This window comes from Raphanus sativus, chromosome 6, assembly GCF_000801105.2.
Source record: "Raphanus sativus cultivar WK10039 chromosome 6, ASM80110v3, whole genome shotgun sequence".
Taxonomy (NCBI): Eukaryota; Viridiplantae; Streptophyta; class Magnoliopsida; order Brassicales; family Brassicaceae; genus Raphanus; species Raphanus sativus.
The window spans coordinates 37469029-37488704 of record NC_079516.1 but is presented as its reverse complement, the minus strand read 5'-3'; the positions used below and the strand labels follow the sequence as shown (position 1 = coordinate 37488704).

Below are 19676 nucleotides of genomic sequence, written 5' to 3'. Positions count from 1 at the left end.
CTAATCCTAAACCCTAAACCCTTAATAAACCTTAAACCCTTGGGTAAACCCTAATCCTTGGAAAAACACAAACATTTGGATAAATTCTAAATTATAAATCTTAAACACTAAACTCCAAATCTTATAAATAAATATTTTTTAAAATAATCTTTATTGAGAACTATTGTTATTTTTATTTATTTAATCTTTTTTATTTATTTTAAAAGCATAATATATTTTGGTAAATTATTTTTGTTTCCTTAATTAAAAGATACTAGATTTAAAATAACAACTTTCTATTGGTTGAATCCTAGGGAGTGAACCCAAGAAAAAGTCTAAAATAAATATTACTCCCTCTGTTTTTTAAAGATGTATGTTTTATGAAATTTTTTTGTTTCAAAAAGATGTATTTTTCATATATTCAATGTAATTTTTGTCAACTAATTATGAATAATTGTGAATCTCAAAAACATTAATTGCATTTCTTGAAATTTTATTGGTTTAGAAATATAGGAAATATAAAATAACAAAAAACTATGCACTAATAAGTAAATTTAATATGTTTTATTAAAAAGTGTGAAAATCTCAAAACATGTATTATTTAAAAACAGAGGGAGTATTATTTAGGGATACAAGCTTTGGCTGACCAAAAATTGATGGTTCCATCTAAAAAAGAAACTAAACAGCTGCCTTTGCACGCTTGTCACTTAATAAATATTTCAAAATGCCTAAAATCCATCTTGAATCTTATAATAATAGTAACTAGATCTTGACCCGCCCAACCGGGCGGGTATTTATTTTATGTTTTTAGTTTTTTATTTATAAATGATATATTTGTAATATTTAAACATAAATTTAGATTGAAAATTAATATTTATAGTTATAATAAAAATTAAAAGTTTAAAAACATATTCTGATATAAATTTTAAATTCCTAACTAAAATAATATAGAGATGGGTCATAATTTTTCCAATTCCAAAATCTTAGCATTCTTAATAACAAATAAAACAATTTATAAATACATAAAATATATAAACATATTTGAAATTAAAATAAATTTGTTAAAAAAAAATTTTACGCCATTTTTGTTTATTTCTATAGTTTTACCCGTGGCCGTATAAATATTTGCTTTCACTTCAATTTTTTACTTTGTTCTAATGATAATATATATATATATATATGTGTGTGTGTGTGTGTGTGTGTAAATTAATATGTATTACATAATTGTTGGTATAACATTTTAAACAGAAATTTTATATATATTACTTTAAATAATTATATTATGTGATTTTAATCGTCTATTATATCACAGTGTATCATATAAAATCTAATATTTATAACTAATTGGACTTATATTATAAAAGTGTTATACTAACAATTTATAAATAAAATATTTTATATTTTATCTATATGATATATAAATTGATTTGATGTGTGATTTTTATTTTATTATTTTTATTAATAAATATTGAAAACTATTAAATGTTAACAAAAAATCTATTAGGAAATTTATTTTGGTTAAGATTCATTCTATTAAAAAATCTATTATTTAAATTAAGAAAAGACATTAAATACTTAAATCTATCATTTAAATAAGGAAAAGACAAAATTATCTACTATCTTTATTACCAAACAAAATTTAATTTTTTTAAAAACTACTATACATGTTACCAAACAAAAGCTTAAAGTACTTCTACTTTAATAAGATAGACAGTTTTTGTAAATATATTAGATATAGACACATACCTTAATGCTTGACTTAAAAAATACAAAATGGTTTGAATTCTACTTTAATATATTATTTATTTTTTTGTAAAATACTTTAATATATTACTAACTTACCACGGTATAGCTAAATAATAGAAGTTTCATGTAGGAATTATTCAGTCACTAAGATATAAATATCTTTTTAGTAAAATGAAAAATATAGATACAAATAATTTAAAGCAACATGTATGTATACATCAAGAAATGAGTTTTAAGGGAATCTTAAGATTATCTTTTAATATCTATGGAAAATCACCCGCCTTTTTTGAGGAATGTACAATTAATTGTACATGCCTAAAAATACATCTTGAATCTTTTTTTCTTCTTTTTGATATACAGGAAAAACAAAATAAATAACCAGACGATATATATATTAAAGTGTCGTATATTAATAAAAGGGGTACGAGTAAATACGAACATCTTGAAAATTGTGAACAATTTTGGACCATCGACCTAACGTCATTTATTCTTGTGGACCCTTTTTATCTTGTTCTTTTTTGTTTTAGTTGCATGAGTAAATATATTTTGGAAAATACTAAATACATCAAAACAAATTTATATTTATTTATAAGTGCTCTAAATTATCCCTAGTTTTGTGTTTAGCCTATAATATAGTCAAACGAACACTAATATTGGTTTAAAGAATCTATCATAAGAAGAGACAACAAAACAAAAACCAGAAAAGGAAAACGCATCTCAAATGTGTGACCTGATGTTCATAAATTATTAAACTAAGATATTGGTTCATTAAACGAATGTAATTTCAAATTGTAGTGGGTAGCTATTACATGGTTACTATACTGTCTAGTGGCTACTGCTAAGAGCGGTAAGTCTGAAATTTCAAGCAAGTTTCTCCATCTGACTAAGACTTCCTATATCTAGCCAAACGAACACTTAAGTTTCGATCTTTTGTCCATGCTTCCTAATTTAAAGTACTCAAATTATAAGCTGTATAACTATACTTTAAGTGGTGAATACACTCCACAACTTAGCAAATATTGCAGGTATATACTGAAGTTTTTTGCTGAAATATATATACAAACTAAGAGAAACACGAATTAATATCTCGTTTGTGATGTGAATTGAATAGTTTACATGGTTTGATATGTGTTGTATGTGGATCTGAAAAGTTTTTTATAGTCTCGAATTTCATGTGGTGAACCATATTTCGTCTATTTAGATAAAATGCACTTAGAAATGTACATATTTAATTAAAAATCAAATATAACATACCAACACCAATTCATTTTTTTTGTTAAAGTACCGTCCAGTAGTACTTTATCATTGTTAAAATACGTAACTTTAGCTAATATATCTAAGAAAATCCAAATTCTTGTGATAAGTAAATTATAAAAAAATTGTTAAAAATTTCAGTTTTTAAAACCATGTATGGTGTTAGTTCCGGGGTTTAAATTGCATTTATATGCAGAGAATACACTTATGATAAATATGTGAAATATTGTAGGCCCTTTATTAATAGTAACTTTTGGTTAATTATATAATTCACATGCATGACATGACAACCTCGAGAGTCCAAAGTCTTATTATTGGAAAAAAATGATTTCAATTTATTTGATGTTCAACGATGAATTATCTATAATATGTGACTTTTTGTAAATTAAACGTGTAATTTCAGTAAGATATGATAACTCCAAAATCCCGATTAATGAAGGTTGAAGTACAAGGGTTCTAATACTACGCCATAGGACTTTATTTACAGTTTTCAATTCCAAAATATATATAATCAAATTAAAATTTATTTTATTTGTTGGTTGTTAACTTACTAATTAAAACATTAGTTGCTTTTTGTAAACAACTTTCGTTTATATATGAAAGTTAACTTATGCGATTTATATTACTTTTATGCTTGTCTCACTGATTCAGTACTCTCCCCACCACTCTCTGACACATTTTATCTCTACGAGTTGTGTAAAATTTGATGTCTGATAGTGCAAGCAAAGCAATCACCCATATAGCCTTTAGTTTTCTACATTTCTCCCCTTCTTTGGATATATAATATTTGTATTGGGAATTTAATTTTGTAGTTAGGTTATACTATATCTTATATTGGTGTAAAACTTCCATATGCATTTTAAAAATTAGATGGAACTACATTTTATTTGTGTAATTGATACAAAAATGAAAATACTAACAAAACTGACATAATTAGATGTTGTGTATGTAGAAAAAAACGGGAAGAAAGGATAGAGAAATAGAGTGAATATTGAAAAATGGAAATATCTAGTTTGGCTTTCTCTCTCCTGCTTTATTAGTCTTTAGGCTTTCACTACTAATACCCTAAGCCCTCTCTTAGTTTAAGACATTGTCTTCACATCCAAAACTCAAATGCAAATCTTTGTCTCCTTTCTTCCTTCAAAGTATTTCATTACAAAACTCTAGATATCTAATCTTCTCTTGCCTCTCTTAAGGGTTTCCATCTGGCTGATGCTGACTATCTTCAAACAAGTTCTGAACTTTTGAAGTTTATTAAGATCAAAGTCTTCTGCTTTTAATTGAGTGGGTATGTGTTTTTCTGTTCAATCATCAACAACTTAATTCAGTTTTCTTTCATAACTTTTACCGCTCTCTGTCTATTCCGTTCTCATCAAAATTTGGGGAGGAAATGAGGTTGATAATCATAGAACAGCTGTTTTTATGACTAATTTCTTATCTTTTTCAAAAAAGTGTTCACCATAAATCTCACTTACATTGAAGACATGACTTCTTTTGAAGTGCGTTTGTCAGCTTTTTTATCGAGCAGGCTTGCAATAAGAGTTTTTTTTTGTATCTTCCCTTAACTTCTTTATTTTTGGTATTCTTCCGTTTTGTCCTTTAATTTATGGATTTTCTAAACTTTGTGTTTCTTTTCAGTAAAATCATTTAAAATGGTTTCCGTGAGTAGTTTCTAAAAAAGTAGACATTTTCCAAGAAAAATTCTTTAAGGAGTTTTTGATAATAAAGAAAGCATCCACCTTTAGTTCATAATCATTTTTAGTCTTAGTTACTAATTATTCTTCTTCAACTGTCTTGTTTTATTTTCTCCTTAGCTAGCCTCTTTGTCCCCAAACCAAGAAACAGTTTGCAACAAGAAGAAGATTTTTTTTGTAGAAGACTCCAATAAAAATGGAAATTGCAAGTCAAGAAGACCATGATATGCCCATCCCGTTGAACACTGCATTTGTTGGTGGTGGTGGTGGTCATGGTCACATCATTCATCATCATCATGACCATCATGCTGCTAATTCTGCTCCTCCAACTCACAACAACAACAACATTACCACTCAACCACCACAGATGCCCTTACATGGCAATGGTCATGGTAACAATCATGATCATCGTCAACATCAAGATCCCCATCATGTGAGTTACAACGCCATCATCAAGAAGCCTATGATAACGTATAAAGAGTGTCTCAAGAATCATGCAGCAGCAATGGGAGGCAATGCTACTGATGGGTGTGGAGAGTTTATGCCCAGTGGTGAAGATGGCTCCATTGAAGCTCTCACTTGCTCAGCTTGCAACTGCCACAGAAACTTCCATAGAAAAGAAGTCGAAGGTGAAACCACAGCCACCGCCATTTCCTCTTACCACCAACCGCCTCCACCCCGGAAACTCATGCTCAACCACCATAATATCAGATCAGCCATGCCTCACCAGATGGTCATGCCGGTGGGAGTTTCTAACTACCGTTATATGCATCAATCGGAGTCTGATGACTTCATGGAGGAAGACGGCGTAACCACCGCGTCTAGACCCCCACCGTACAACCAGAAGAAGAGGTTTAGGACCAAGTTCACGCCGGAACAGAAAGAGAAGATGCTGGGTTTTGCTGAGAGAGTTGGGTGGAAGTTACAAAGGCAAGAAGATTCAGTTGTTCAGAGATTCTGTGAAGAGATTGGAGTGAAGAGAAGAGTCCTTAAGGTTTGGATGCACAACAATAAGCTCCACTTCTCCAAGAAGGACAATAGCAACAACATTAATCTCGAAGACAACGACAACGAAAAGATCAACAACGTTAACAATGTTGATCTGTCTGGTAATATCGACATGACTAAGATCGTCCCATAAATTACTATTAGTTAAGTTGTTTTATGATTTGATTATGATTAGTCGTCTCTTTAATTTAGCTATTAGGGTTTTAATATTATGTTCTAGTTGGTGTGGTTGTATTTATATATAAACTTGCGTTTGCTATCTGATTAGTGATATGGATTATCATATATCTTTTCTTTTCTGGTCTATGTAGTATCTTTTTTTTTTTCCTTTTATGAAGTTAATATATATTGAACTTCTTGCAATAAAAGCATATGATCACTACGAGTCTTATTTATTATTCTTCTTCTTTTGGCTATGTATGAAAATCTACTTTGGTTATATCATTTTGAATCATTAAACTTTTTTGCAGTTTGTGATCATTGTGTTCACAAACTGCTTGCAAGAAGTTAACTACATGACTTCTGAAAGCTGTAGAAATATCTAGAATAGATAATATATTTATGACGAACCATAACTCTTTTCTGGTTGTAAATTGTAATCTAGTTTTCTTCATGCCTTGGATCTAAATTGTATTATCTATAGAATAATAACTTGATTACAATCGGTGTAGACTATAACAATCAGAACTACCAGAGTAGCTAGAGAATAGTCTTGGCGTTTATTTTTATTTTATCCGTAATGTAAGAAACCAATTATCTCCTAAATACAAGTTTTACTGACACTAATGATATTGTTTTTTTTTGGTTGTTCCTATGCAGTTCTTGAACATACAATAATATAATAAATTTAGAGAAAGATATAAAAACAAATAGTTACGTTTCTACTATTGAGAGCTGGAGTGTACTTGCGAGTTGTAAGTTAGGTCCTCTTGTGTGTCACACACAGTGTGTGACGTATAAGGTTAAGTAAATATATGCAGTTGTTGTCACAAGCGACCTCATTTATTAAGTACTAACCTCTTTTTATGTACGTATGTTCAGTAATTAATTACTCCCCTTTGTAATTGGGTAGAATATCATAACTAGTGTAAATGTGAAATGTGCTATATTGGATATAATTAAATAAAAGAATTCGTCGTTAAAATCTTATGTTATTAGTTATATCACATGTTTCAATTTCCTTTGGTTGTTGTATAGAATAATTTCATGTCTCGCATGTGTTATTGTTTAATGCAGGTACATGTCTATGCTCTTGTGTATGTAATTGTTGATCACACAAATGTTAACTCTCTAAGATGGAGAATTTCCAAACAGTAAACATATTATGCTTAACTTAATTTGTGTTATCAATGTACGGTAGACAATAACCGTACGTGTTACGTATAGTGCACTACTGCTTGATGTCTCAATCTTACTAAAAACAATTATAAATTTATATCTCTTTCAGTCTTGGAATAAAAAGCATAGTTCACTCTCTTTTTTACGTCAAGTAACTTTTGATATCAAATCACTACTCACCGTGCTAAAAAAATACTGAATTTGTAGGTTAACGAGTCGTCACTATTACATTTATTGAGGGTCCGTAAAAAATATGATATTCTGAGCCCTATTTATTATGTTTGCGAAGGAAACTCCATTAATGTAGTTGAAAATAAGGTCCCCTCTTCTTCCTACTCTAAAAGCTTTATGAAATGTGATCACATTATTTGTTCAAAACAATCAAGACTGATCGATCTAGTATACTTAAATCTGAACCTGTTAGTCTGTTATGCTTATTCTCTGAGGTCATGTGTATAAAAGATTTAAATCCAATGTCGACTTACAAAAAACAAATTACTGGACAATACTCCATATTAAACATGTTATGATCTTTTTGATTCAAAAAAAGAACTACATACATGGGTCGTGAACCAATGAAGCTATCTATCGGAAAAAGTGCCTATTTTAGACTGAACTTTCCATATCGTGCGCATTCCATCACGAACTCTAATACAGTGCGGAATTTCATCATGAACTCATAATAAATTTGAAATTCCTATACAAACTTTCAAAATCGTGCATAAATCAATGTTGACTATAATGGTGTTAGTCTGTAACTTAAACAAAAGACTCTTAACCATAGCACCACATCATACTCCTTGTACGTAATTACAAACATTTTAATATATACATAAACAACTTACACGGATATTAGTAAAAGAAAAGAACCAAGTAAGGTTCGAACTCAGGGCAATGGTACACATCTCATTAATTTTTAAACCACTGGACTATCACGACTTATTGCAATGAGATACAAACAGAACTAAATATTAACATATCTATCGTCTCTTATTCATTTAATAAATCAAATTCTGTCCCGACAAATTTCATCTTTCTCCTTCTCCAAAATTGTGTTCGAAGTTAAATGGAGATTAGGGTTTTCAGAACGAATCGAAGCTAAATTTCTGAGAAACAACCTTACCTTACAAGCTGAAGTCTTTGAGAAGCAAAAATGAGGTACATTAGTTTATTCAAGGTTTAATTGAATCCGATTAAAAATAAAAAATTTGGTGTTTTTGATTCAGTTTATGTATGTTACGTTTAGTTTGCTAAATTTCAATGTTTCTATATATGGAGAAGCTTTATATTTCGATTTTATGTTTAGAAATTTTGATTTATTATTAGCTCACCAACTGTTCGATTAAATGTCTGTCAAAATGTTTGTAATTACGTACAAGGAATATGATGTGGTGCCGTGGTTAAGAATCTTTTGTTTAAGTTACAGACCACGGTTCGAAACCTGTGAAACACAGATTTTTTAATTTTACAGAATTTCTTAAAACGACATCATTTCATCAAAATCGACATGTCAGCAATCCAGTCACCAAATTAAAACGGTTGACTAACATCGTTATAGTCAACATTGATTTATGCACGATTTTGAAAGTTCGTATAGGAATTTCAAATTTATAATGAGTTTATGATGAAATCCGCACTGTATTAGAGTTCGTGATGGAATGCGCACGATACGCAAAATTCAGTCTGAAATAGGCACTTTTTCCGCTATCGATCCATCTACATACACAAGACCATGGAAACGATAAGCTATCCGGTAGGGAGAAAAAGGGGTGAGTGACGTACTTCCAAGTGTTGGTCTCAAAATAGAAAATTTCACATGTTGTGGCATTTTAGCCCTAATTCTGAAAATTTATCTAACCAACCCTGCTTGTAAAGTGCCATTTATTTTGTCTGTCTTGAGTTATCGATGCCTTGTTTTTTGTCAATTGAGTTATCGATGCCTAGGTGCAGTGCCGGACTAATCTTTTATATTACCCCAATCCAAATTTAAAATTATGCTCCTGTGCATATTTTTTTTTTGTCAACACCTTGTACATAATTTATCAAAACTACAAAACAGTACAAAAAACAAGATAAATTTTTATTTAGAAAAATCAAATTCTAGTCTACTAAAAACATTGATATTAAGAACATTTAATGTTGAAATATAGATCTTCTTGTATTTTTTATGCAAAATCATCCATTAGACTTCTACAGTCAAGTCTTTCAACCATAACTGTCTCAATTGATAAAATAGTCAGTTCATTTAATTTTTCTTGTGACATGGTAGACCGTAGATAATTCTTTATCAGCTTCAACTTCGAATAACTTCTTTCAGCTGTGGCGACCGACACCGAAATGGTTAACTATCTTATAAAATAGAAATTTACTTATATAATTAATTTTTAACAAATTCATAAATATTGTTGAAAAATCTTATTTTAATTAAAAATGCCTAATAAGTAATATTTTAACAAAAGAACCCACAAATTTTATTTATTTATCAATACTAATAATTTTTTTTTTGAAAAATATGCCCCATTAGTTTAGATGATAAGTCCAACAATCTTATTCTAACTAAAAATGCCTAATAAGTATATTTTAACAAAAGTCCCACAAAATTTATTTATTTATCAATACTAATAATTTTTTTTTGAAAAATATGCCCCATTAATTTGGATAGTAAGTTCAAAAAATGCTTAATAAGTAATATTTTAACAAAAGAACCCATAAATTTTATTTATTTATCAATACTAATAATTTTTTTTGAAAAATATGCCCTTTTAGTTTGGATGCCCCAATCTTTGGCTTGGGTGGCTTCCCCTCTGGGCCGGCCCTGCCTAGGTGGAGGAAAACTTCGCGATGTCCGAATTGTAAACAGTGTATACGTACATCAAAGTGTAATATGCGTAGGAATCACACACCGAAACTGATAATTTGATAACCAACGTGCTTAGCAGCCTTTCATGTATAATAAACCATTATTATCTTCACTAATATTAGAATCTTCTATATTATTTTAGTCCCGACAAAATCTACTAGCTTCTGTTACTAATCTCTTAATTTCACTAAAACAAAATGTTTTACAACACTGTAATACTAGAACGAATCAAAAAGTAAATGAATATATGTAAAACAGAGTCAAAAGCAGAGTAAAAACTGCATTCACGTTTAAACTTTAACCCAGATAGCCACGCTCGGAGTTCCACGGTGAACCATGAACATCATATAATACCCAGGCGGTGCCACGTAGGAGTTAGTAGGACCATCCACGTCAGCTTTATACGCGAAAACAGATAACTGAACGACGCGCCTCACGCGCAAGACCAGCATCCTCTGGTTCATCGCCGTCGAGTGCGTGCTGAACGACGGAGCCACGAGCCGCACCAACACTCTTCCGTCGAACATCCCAAACGCCGGAATCACGAACGTAACGGCAAACGACTTACCGTACAGCATATTCCCGGCGAGCTCAACCGTGACAATCGACGGCCTCACGCCCGCGTACTGAGGATCCAGGTAACGCGGGAGATAAGCCTCCAGACTGAGCTCCGTCGGATAATGCCTCGCCGTGAAATTGTAATTCCGGTGAGGATTGCTCCCTCCGATCAAGACTCTTCCGTCGGCGAGGAGGAGAGACGCGGAATGGTACATTCTAGGGATCCGAGTTGGCGCGAGAATTTCAAATCTCCGGGTCGGGTCGGGTTCATCGGGTAAGTATAAAACCGGGTTGAGAACGCCGTTTGTAGCGTCTTCCCAACCAGCGGTTCCGTTCGTCGCGCCGTTAATGATCAAAACGTCGCCGTTAGGTAGCAACAGCATATCGGGCATGACACGTGGCGACGGCATCTGCTCCATGACCCAGCTCGGTTTCGCGTCGGTCACTCTCAGTCTCCCACACGTGCGAGACGCTCCGACGAAGATCTTAGGGATCGTTCTCGCCGCCTTCAGAAACGCTCCAGGCGGAGCTCCGCCGCAGACCATAACTTCCGCCGTGATCTTCGATCGGTTATTTTCTCCGGTGAGGGATAGAGGGAGGAGTACGGAGGAGCCAGTGCTGGGGTAGTTCCGTTTATCGCCGCCGGGAATCATCGGAAACTCCTTGACGATCCGGTGATTGACGAAGTCGAACGAAATCGATCTCCGGTTAGCGAAGATGAATAGGTTTCCGTCGGGGAGAAGATGGAGAAAGGGGTAAAGATTGTTCTCTTCGTTTGGATCTCTCGTCTCCGCCAAGAATCTGAGATTGAAAACGGATTTTCCCGCGTTCTTGGGGTAGAACTCGTAGGTGAAGGCTCTTCTCCCGCCGACGATGATGATCCGGCCGTCGGGGAGAATCTGATTGGTGGAATACCACCGGCGAGAGGAGAGATAGGCTCTGTTCTCAACCCAGTCGCAAGAAGCGCCGTCGCAAGGTGTGAATATCCGTACAACTCGCTCGCCGACGCCGTAACCGCCGGTTTGGATCAAAGAGCCCGAGGAGTTTAAAGAGCCGGATGAGCACCACGTGTCGGATCGGAGAGTGAGTGGACGAAAGGTGTTGGAAGCGACGTCGTATAGGAGTGAGTGCGCGGAACAGTCGAAAACGGTGGCGTTTCGGCAAGTTTGGGAAGGGAGGGAGAGATTCGAAGGGCCGTAGTCCGTACGGTCAAAGATGACGACTTTGTTGTTGTGGAGGAGTTGCATGTGCATCGCTGATATGCCTACACTCGGCTGCAGGAGATCCCACCTCCCTCCTGTGAGAATCTCTAACGGCGAACGTGGGAGGAGCAAATCCGACGTGGAACAGAGGTTGAAGAAGGAGAAGAAGAAAGATAAAAAGACTGTGTATTGGTTCTTCTTGAATCTTTTTTCTTTCATGCTTTTTCTATTTTCAGCTCAGAATCTTCTTTCTCCGGAGAACGATGTTTAACAGTTAAAGGTTTTTGTGTAATTATTGTCTTTCTTGAAATAGTTAGGAGAAGAAACATTTATGGGTGTTTTTAACTGCGGGTGATCACAGACTCACAGTGCTATGTACTAATGATCTGTAGATGTATTATCATTAAGGGTCAAGGAATTATTTATTGCTTTTGAAAATAAGCAGAGAAGTTGGTGAAGTTGGATCTGTATAAAATTGATCACGGACCATCTTAGCAGAGATAAACAGTATAGCATCTTTTATCAACTTGCTATGTGAACTATTCATGATACTCAGTTTGCATTTCTTGTTCTGTTTTCTTCAAAATCTGTTGGGGAACAGAGAGTCCCGCCATTAATAAGCTTCTGACTGCAAGGTACACAAGTCTAGTTACTTGGACGGCAAGAATAAAGACTTCCATTAGTATTGGACTATTAGTAAATATATGGGCCGAGCTTATATGCTGTTTGACACCAACTAATTCGACCCATTGGGGTTTTGAGTCTGCAGTCCGCACCATACTACGTTACTAGAAACACTTTCTATTAACGAATCAAGTCACAAGCTAAGACTGTTAAGCGTAATGAAAAAAGAAGATTTAGACTGTTAATATGTACTATGGACACATGAATTTTTACTTTTAGTAAGTGTGAAATCCAGATATATCGAATGGTCCTGATCTGAATCGATCAACCAAATCCAAATTTATGTTACTTATATTATTTTCTTCTGTATACAAGCAAGTCAGACTTAAAATCTCGATTTTATGGTACATAATATGTATTGAAAACACATATTGGACACTCTTTAAAAAATAACAGTGCTTCTCGATTATTATTTTCAATTGTTTGGAGCTTTGTATATCATACACTATGTAAGATTATCCTATGTATGAACTAGTAAAACCAAAAATAGTTACCTCAAGATTAGGTAAAGACAAGAACAGCTGAAAATAATCTTTGATTTTCTACGTAATGTTGGGGGCATAGGCAAAGGTATGGGGGAAAAAGATTATGAGTGGGGGCATTTTATAAATTTGGCTGTAAATTACACTAAACTTTTTAATCTTGTTGGGTTCATTGACCCCATGTTGATGCATGTGGCTCCGCCACTGCCCACGGTACGTAGAAAATCAAAGATAAAGGCATCTAAAACTAAAATTTTGTGTTTAGGAAATATGGTCAAAGAAATCTAAATTAATAATTGACTAATTTCTGTTATTTCTTAATCCTCTGTTAACCCTTCATCACCCTCTCTCTGAGACTCTCTCCAGGTTCTTGTTATCAAAGCAATAGATGATTCAAAAATCCAAATTTAACCTGAGTAAATCTATCTGAAAACCACAATTTCTGCTTGTGGTTTTCACCAGGAAAAAAAAAAAATCTCAGCGGCATTTCACATTTGCAAATGGCAGCAACCTTTTTGAATATTGGCGGCTACGCTTTAGTCTTATTATTAGCCATATTGGTCCCACATGTTCAAGCCAATGTTGCTATCTTCGACGACTAATGGACGCAGCGTCAAGGCGATGCGTCGAAACAAACCATAGCCTCTTACGATCCTAATCCCCTTAACGTCACCGACCACTTGAATTACCATGTCGCTTTGTGTGTTTTCTTGTTTTTGCTAGTCAAATGTAAACCTAACTTTTAAAACACGTAACCTAATAAAACAATATGGTTCTTCTTAACAGAGCAGTGGACGGCACGGAATCAACCAACAACACAATGAGAGAGCTTTCACAGGCGCCAAGTGGTCGAAAAACGCAAGATGCGAGCGGAAAATGCATAGCTTATAACCCCATAGACAAATGCTGGCGATGTGACCCTAACTGGGAGAAAAACCGGAAGAAACTAGCGGAGTGCGTCCTCGGATTCGGCAGGAAAACCACCGGAGGAAAAGACGGACCTATCTACGTTGCCAACGACTCGTCAGACGACGATCTTGTCACGCCTAAGCCAGGGACGTTAAGGCACGCAGTGACTAGAGACGGATCGCTTTGGATCATATTCGCAGGAAGCATGATTATAAAACTGCAACAAGAACTGATGATAACGAGCGATAAAACGATCGATGGACGAGGAGCTAGGGTTTACATCATGGAAGGTGCTGGATTGACGCTGCAGTTTGCGAACAATGTGATCATAAACAATATTCATGTCAAGCATATTATTCGGGGCCGGCTTAAGATGAACACGGACCCTTGGGCAAAACTTTTTTAAAGGCCCCATGGTAAATATTTTGTTAGCGTTGTTAAAGAAAATATTTGTCTTTAAGCTATTCACACGAGCATCAAAACATGCACATCCTTTTATTTGATATTTGAACTATAAAATTTTGTGACACTGTATCTAATGCAGTCCAAACCTAGATCATCTATGCTAATGAAAATAATTAAGACCCCTAATATTGTTGGATTTGAAGCGGGCCCGGGGCGGTCGCACCGTCCGCCCACCCTACTAAGCCGGCACTGATTATTCCTGGGAACGGTGGCTTGATCAGAGACTCTGAGGGACATGTAGGGCTCAGGACAAAAAGTGATGGTGATGGAATCAGCTTGTTTGGAGCAACTAATGTTTAAATCGACCATGTCTCGATGGCAAGATGTACGGATGGTATGATTGATGCTATTGAAGGCTCAACTGCAGTAACTATTTCCAACAGCCATTTCACCGACCACCAAGAGGTAAAGATAATATATATTTTTTTGAATAATACCCTTAAATATTACTAAATCATGACAAAATTAACACACAAGAGATTTATATTAAAATAGCATTAGTTTTTTTTTTTGAACACATCAAAATAGCATTAGTTCAAAGTTAAAGAGACATTTAATTTTATATTTGAGTTTGGATTTAATGAAGAATATAGAGTTCAGTATTTAGAGGGTGAGGGTGGGATTATGGTTTAGAAATTAGAGTAATTTTTTTTTTCTTGTTAGGTGTGTTATTTAATGAATTTTTATTATAAGATGCTATTTTTGATAAATATATTTGTAAAATGCTGTTTTGGAGATTTACTTTTTGAATGATTGTGGTTGCGTGTACATCAAGTTTAGTGTATATTTTCAAATGAATCCTTAAGCCCTTCTTCGAATCTTATAGGTGATGCTTTTTGGGGCGAAGGACGAACACGTGATAGACAAGAACATGCAAATAACAGTTGCGTTTAACCATTTTGGTAAGAGATTGGAACAGAGGATGCCTCGTTGTAGATTCGGAACGATCCATGTGGTGAACAATAACTACACACATTGGGAAATGTATGCTATTGGTGGAAACATGAACCCTACAATTATAAGTCAAGGCAATCGTTTCATTGCTCCTCCTAATGAACAAGCTAAGGAGGTTACAAAGAGAGAGTACACGTCTTACATTGATTGGAAAAGTTGGAATTGGCAATCAGAAGGAGATTACTTCCTAAATGGAGCTTATTTTGTGCAATCTGGAAAACAAAATGCATGGAGCCCTAAACCCAAAAACCCTGTCCCAAACAAGTTTGCAATTCGACCTAAACCGGGAACGATGGTGCGTGAACTCACCATGGACGCAGGACCACTTGGCTGCGAAACGGGTAAAGCCTGTTGATTGGAATTACCATCTTGTCCCCTTCCAACACACAAACAAAGCATATGCTCTGTTTTGCTTGTTTCCCAAGAAAAGGGGAGAGAAGAAGATATAAGAAAGAAAGTAAAAGGGAGTGTTATTATATGAATATGTGCTAGAAATTAAAAGAGTGCATATACAATGAGCAGTTTCAGATTACTATCTAATCTATTAAAACTGAAGTACATTTTGTACTTAATCCTGAATTTTCCACAATAATTACGGTGAAATGCCACTGCTTTTAATTCTCGGTTACCAGCTATATTATTATTCCATATCTAACCAAATTCAAACGTGATACATAACCAAGTATATCTCTTTTTTTTTTGTAACAGACCAAGTATATTCTCGGTTAGGTATTATTTAAACAATCCAACTATTTCTATCCAAAATTCAATTAAATACTTATATATATACCATTTGGTTTAGGAACACGTACACAATTGGTTTAGTGTTGTCATCATAATAGAATCAAACATTTTCAAAATTCAATTGACTACTTTTGTATACAATTTTTCTAAAACGTACCACAACAAATCGATCCATTATATAACATCGTTCTTCGAACATGCCATTATACGGCAGAAGAATATTAAAAATATAGTAAAACTAATATAATAAGTTAATAACCAATTATATCTCGGTTTTAATTATAATATATATGTTTGTTCTGTTTTTAAAAGAAAAAAAATAGATTGTGAATTAGGGGTGGGCTTTCGAGTATCCATTCGTATTTGGTTCGGGTCTGTTTGGGTTTCGGGATTCCGAGGTCAAATATTTCAGTCCCATTCGGATATTTCTAAATTTTGGTTTGGATTCGATTCAGATCTTTGCGGGTTCGTTCGGGTTCAGATAACCCATTTAATTATTTTTAAAATTCATTATATACTTTAAATTTTTCAGAATAATATATTACATATAAATTTTAATAACATATATCAGAAAGCCTAAACTTAACATATAAATTGGTTTTATTTAAATATTTGGATAGATAATCAATAATTATTTTAAGTATTTTTGATGTTTTGAATATATTTAACTATTTTAAATATTTACATTTGACTATTTATATGTATTTTAAATTATTTAAACCAACTTAAAAGTACCTTATATATTCTGGATTTTTTATATACATTAAATCTAAAAATAATATATATAACTATATAATTTTTTTTCAAATACATTTGGATATCCGAAATGCTTCAGTTCAGATCGGATTCGGTTTCAGTTATCTAAATACCAAAATTTTGAATAATTTGGATATTTAATCAATTTCGGTTCGGATTGGTACTTTTTGGATCGGGATCAATTTAATTTTTTGGATTCGAGTTTTTTTGCCAAATAATAATATTGAAATGAAAAATAAATAGCAACACATTTTATAAAAATATATCCGCACGGGCGTGCGGATCAAAATCTAGTTCTTATTAGGATTCATTACCTTTCGTCTCGTCTCATGTTTTGTTGCTTCAAGAAGAGAGAATTTTTTTGACATTAATTTGCTGGGTGACATCAATAATAGGTCTTTGTAGGTGTTCATACAAAAATTACAAAGAAAATAAACTATAATTCAGATCTACAAGCCACGGCAAACATTTGCCGACAAAAAAACAAAGACAATACAAACTTTTATCAGAAATAGTTATCCAATAACCCGGATTGCTACAAATTATCCAAAAGAACCAAACCAAAATTGAATTAAATTTGAAATTTTTAGATATCAACCGATTTTATTTTCGGACCGAACCATCAACCGAAATAACCAAACTAATAAAGAATAAAATTTATAAATTAACAAACTATTTTTAATATTTTGTTTTATTAAGTTTTATATTCATAATGTTTACTAAATATATATTAAATTAAATAATTTTTATTTAGATGTCAATAATAATCGTTGAGAGAGTTTAAAGATTAATTAATAACAATTACCAAATAATCTAAATGATATACAAATAATAATGTAAGGTTATTAATTTTTAAAATTATAGAAAATGTAATAATATTTGATTACTCTTCTTGTATTTATATATTACATAAAATAATTAACTGAAATCCAATTTATAGAAACCGATATAGTGATATCATATCACAAAATATGAAATCATTATATTGATTTTTATAAATTGTTTTTCTATTAAACAGTTTAATTTTTACAATGAATCAATCATCACTTATATCTATTATATTAAAAGAAAAACATGACTTATTAATAAATGTTATGTTGAACTATATATTTTATTTATTTAAATAATTATATTATCAAATTAAATTAATATTAAATTTATGATTAAAAATATAAAAATTAAATGTGTTCAAAAATAATTAAAACAAAAAATATGTCAGAATCTTGTTTGCAACTCTAATCTTGGATTGTAAGGTAATCGACCAAGTCCGGTTAACAGTACGGTACAATTCGCCCTAACGGTTTAGTAGCCACTCGCTCGTCGAAAGACAAACGCAAAGCCATCAAACAATTACAGAGCAGAGAATCTTTCTCTAAAGCCACCACCTGATTCTCGACTTGATCGGAGTTTCTCTGGCCGCGACACAGATGTTCGCTTGACGACCTCTAGCTTCTCGCCGCCTCTCTTCCTTTTAACACGAGATCTGTTCTCCACGGTATCTTTTCATCCCATCCATGGATTTTCATTTTCATCTGAGCTATAGCTATTCTGGTGAATTGATTCGATTTTAAGCTATTTGTAGGTTCAAAGTCTTAGGTTTTTAAGCTATGTAGGCTGTGTGTGTCATCATAGCTCGTAAGCTTCCTTTACAGATCCGAATCTGTTACTTGGCATATACCCAAATATCAGTTTTTAATATGTTGCTTCTTTAATATGTTCTGTTTTTTTTGTAGACTAAGGTAGGAAGGATGTCGACTCCAGCAAGGAAGAGGTTGATGAGGGATTTCAAGAGGTTGCAGCAAGACCCACCTGCTGGTATTAGCGGTGCTCCTCAAGACAACAATATCATGCTCTGGAACGCTGTCATTTTCGGGTTACTCAACCCACCACAGCACTTAATAGTAAACATCATCATTTTCTTTACTGTGTGTGACTCAGACCCTTCTTGTTTTTGTTGCTTTGCAGGCCTGATGATACCCCATGGGATGGAGGTAACTACGTTATGTTTGTTTTTAATTGGCAAGGATCAATCGTGTTAAGTTGCTTGATCTACCTGTGCAGGCACTTTCAAGCTCTCACTCCACTTCTCTGAAGACTATCCAAATAAACCGCCAACTGTTCGTTTTGTGTCACGGATGTTCCATCCTAATAGTAAGTTTTTCTCTTTTCTTCCACTTTAGCTTCTTTTTTTCAATTTTGGCTAATACTAACCTGTTTTTGCAGTTTATGCTGATGGGAGTATATGCTTGGACATTCTCCAAAACCAGTGGAGTCCTATATATGATGTTGCTGCTATTCTTACCTCCATCCAGGTATTCCTAATCGAAATGCACATCTTTTTAATACCTCTTCTCTAATCCCTTTTCCTTATTCGAACGCAGTCTTTGCTCTGTGACCCTAATCCCAACTCTCCTGCAAACTCCGAAGCTGCTCGGATGTACAGCGAAAGCAAGCGTGAGTACAACCGAAGAGTGCGTGATGTTGTCGAGCAAAGCTGGACTGCTGACTAGTTTTTATTTAGTTACTTGTAAGCTTGTGTAAACTCTCTCCTACTCTCACACCATTCAGCAACAGCTTTCTACTTATCTTTTTCATTCATGTCTTTTGTGTTTCCAAAAAAACTCTTTTAGTGATTTGGATTCTTTGATGGGGGTTCTATGAGACCTAACATCCTTTAAAACAACTTTGTACCAAACCTTATGAATTGTTCCCCTTTTTGTTGTATATATGTGTTATTACATTCTTCATGCCTAGGAGGGGTACCACCAACGTTGTAAAAGGTTTTGATATGAAAAAATATTAAAGGGTTTGTAACCTTCTCTCTATAGCCCTTCCATTTATAACTTTCTTCATGCCAACTACTATGGCTCACAAGCTTCTCCTAGCCTCAGCTAAAGGATCTATGAACGGTAACAAATCTTTTTCCTCTACAAAGAATAGTGGTAAACAAGACTCACATTCACACAAAATTAAAAGCTTTACTCATATCAAACAACCTTTTAACTCATTCGTTTCTTGATTGTTTCAGATGAGTCAACAGAAC

General features: G+C 33.5%; 3 protein-coding genes and 1 pseudogene across 7 annotated transcripts; 3 read left to right on the top strand and 1 right to left on the bottom strand.

The window, feature by feature from the left end:
* The first annotated feature begins 4040 nt into the window (after nt 1-4040).
* LOC108809012 (zinc-finger homeodomain protein 4) lies at nt 4041-5974 on the top strand. 2 transcript variants are annotated; one of them, XM_018581135.2, is made up of 2 exons: nt 4041-4267; nt 4798-5974. In XM_018581135.2, the coding sequence occupies exon 2, from the start codon at nt 4870-4872 to the stop codon at nt 5812-5814; it is 945 nt and encodes a 314-aa protein (XP_018436637.1). In that variant the 5' UTR covers nt 4041-4267; nt 4798-4869; the 3' UTR covers nt 5815-5974. The 2 variants fall into 2 exon arrangements, with proteins under 2 accessions (XP_018436637.1, XP_018436636.1); XM_018581134.2 differs by having other exon boundaries at nt 4794-5974.
* Nucleotides 5975-10041: 4067 nt separating this feature from the next.
* On the bottom strand, nt 10042-11946 carry LOC108809826 (aldehyde oxidase GLOX). The gene has a single exon (XM_018581963.2). The coding sequence runs from the start codon at nt 11856-11858 to the stop codon at nt 10170-10172; it is 1689 nt and encodes a 562-aa protein (XP_018437465.1). The 5' UTR covers nt 11859-11946; the 3' UTR covers nt 10042-10169.
* Nucleotides 11947-13305: 1359 nt separating this feature from the next.
* Nucleotides 13306-15488, top strand: LOC108810788 (probable pectate lyase 3; annotated as a pseudogene).
* A 2449-nt stretch (nt 15489-17937) lies between these two features.
* On the top strand, nt 17938-19375 carry LOC108807379 (ubiquitin-conjugating enzyme E2 1). Of its 4 annotated transcripts, XM_018579658.2 has the most exons (7): nt 17938-18128; nt 18216-18268; nt 18367-18506; nt 18599-18624; nt 18695-18784; nt 18857-18945; nt 19015-19375. In XM_018579658.2, the coding sequence occupies exons 3-7, from the start codon at nt 18382-18384 to the stop codon at nt 19141-19143; spliced, it is 459 nt and encodes a 152-aa protein (XP_018435160.1). In that variant the 5' UTR covers nt 17938-18128; nt 18216-18268; nt 18367-18381; the 3' UTR covers nt 19144-19375. The 4 variants fall into 4 exon arrangements, with proteins under 4 accessions (XP_018435160.1, XP_056845504.1, XP_056845503.1 ...); XM_056989524.1 differs by lacking the exon at nt 18216-18268 and having other exon boundaries at nt 18377-18506; XM_056989523.1 differs by lacking the exon at nt 18216-18268 and having other exon boundaries at nt 18373-18506.
* Nucleotides 19376-19676: the final 301 nt, after the last annotated feature.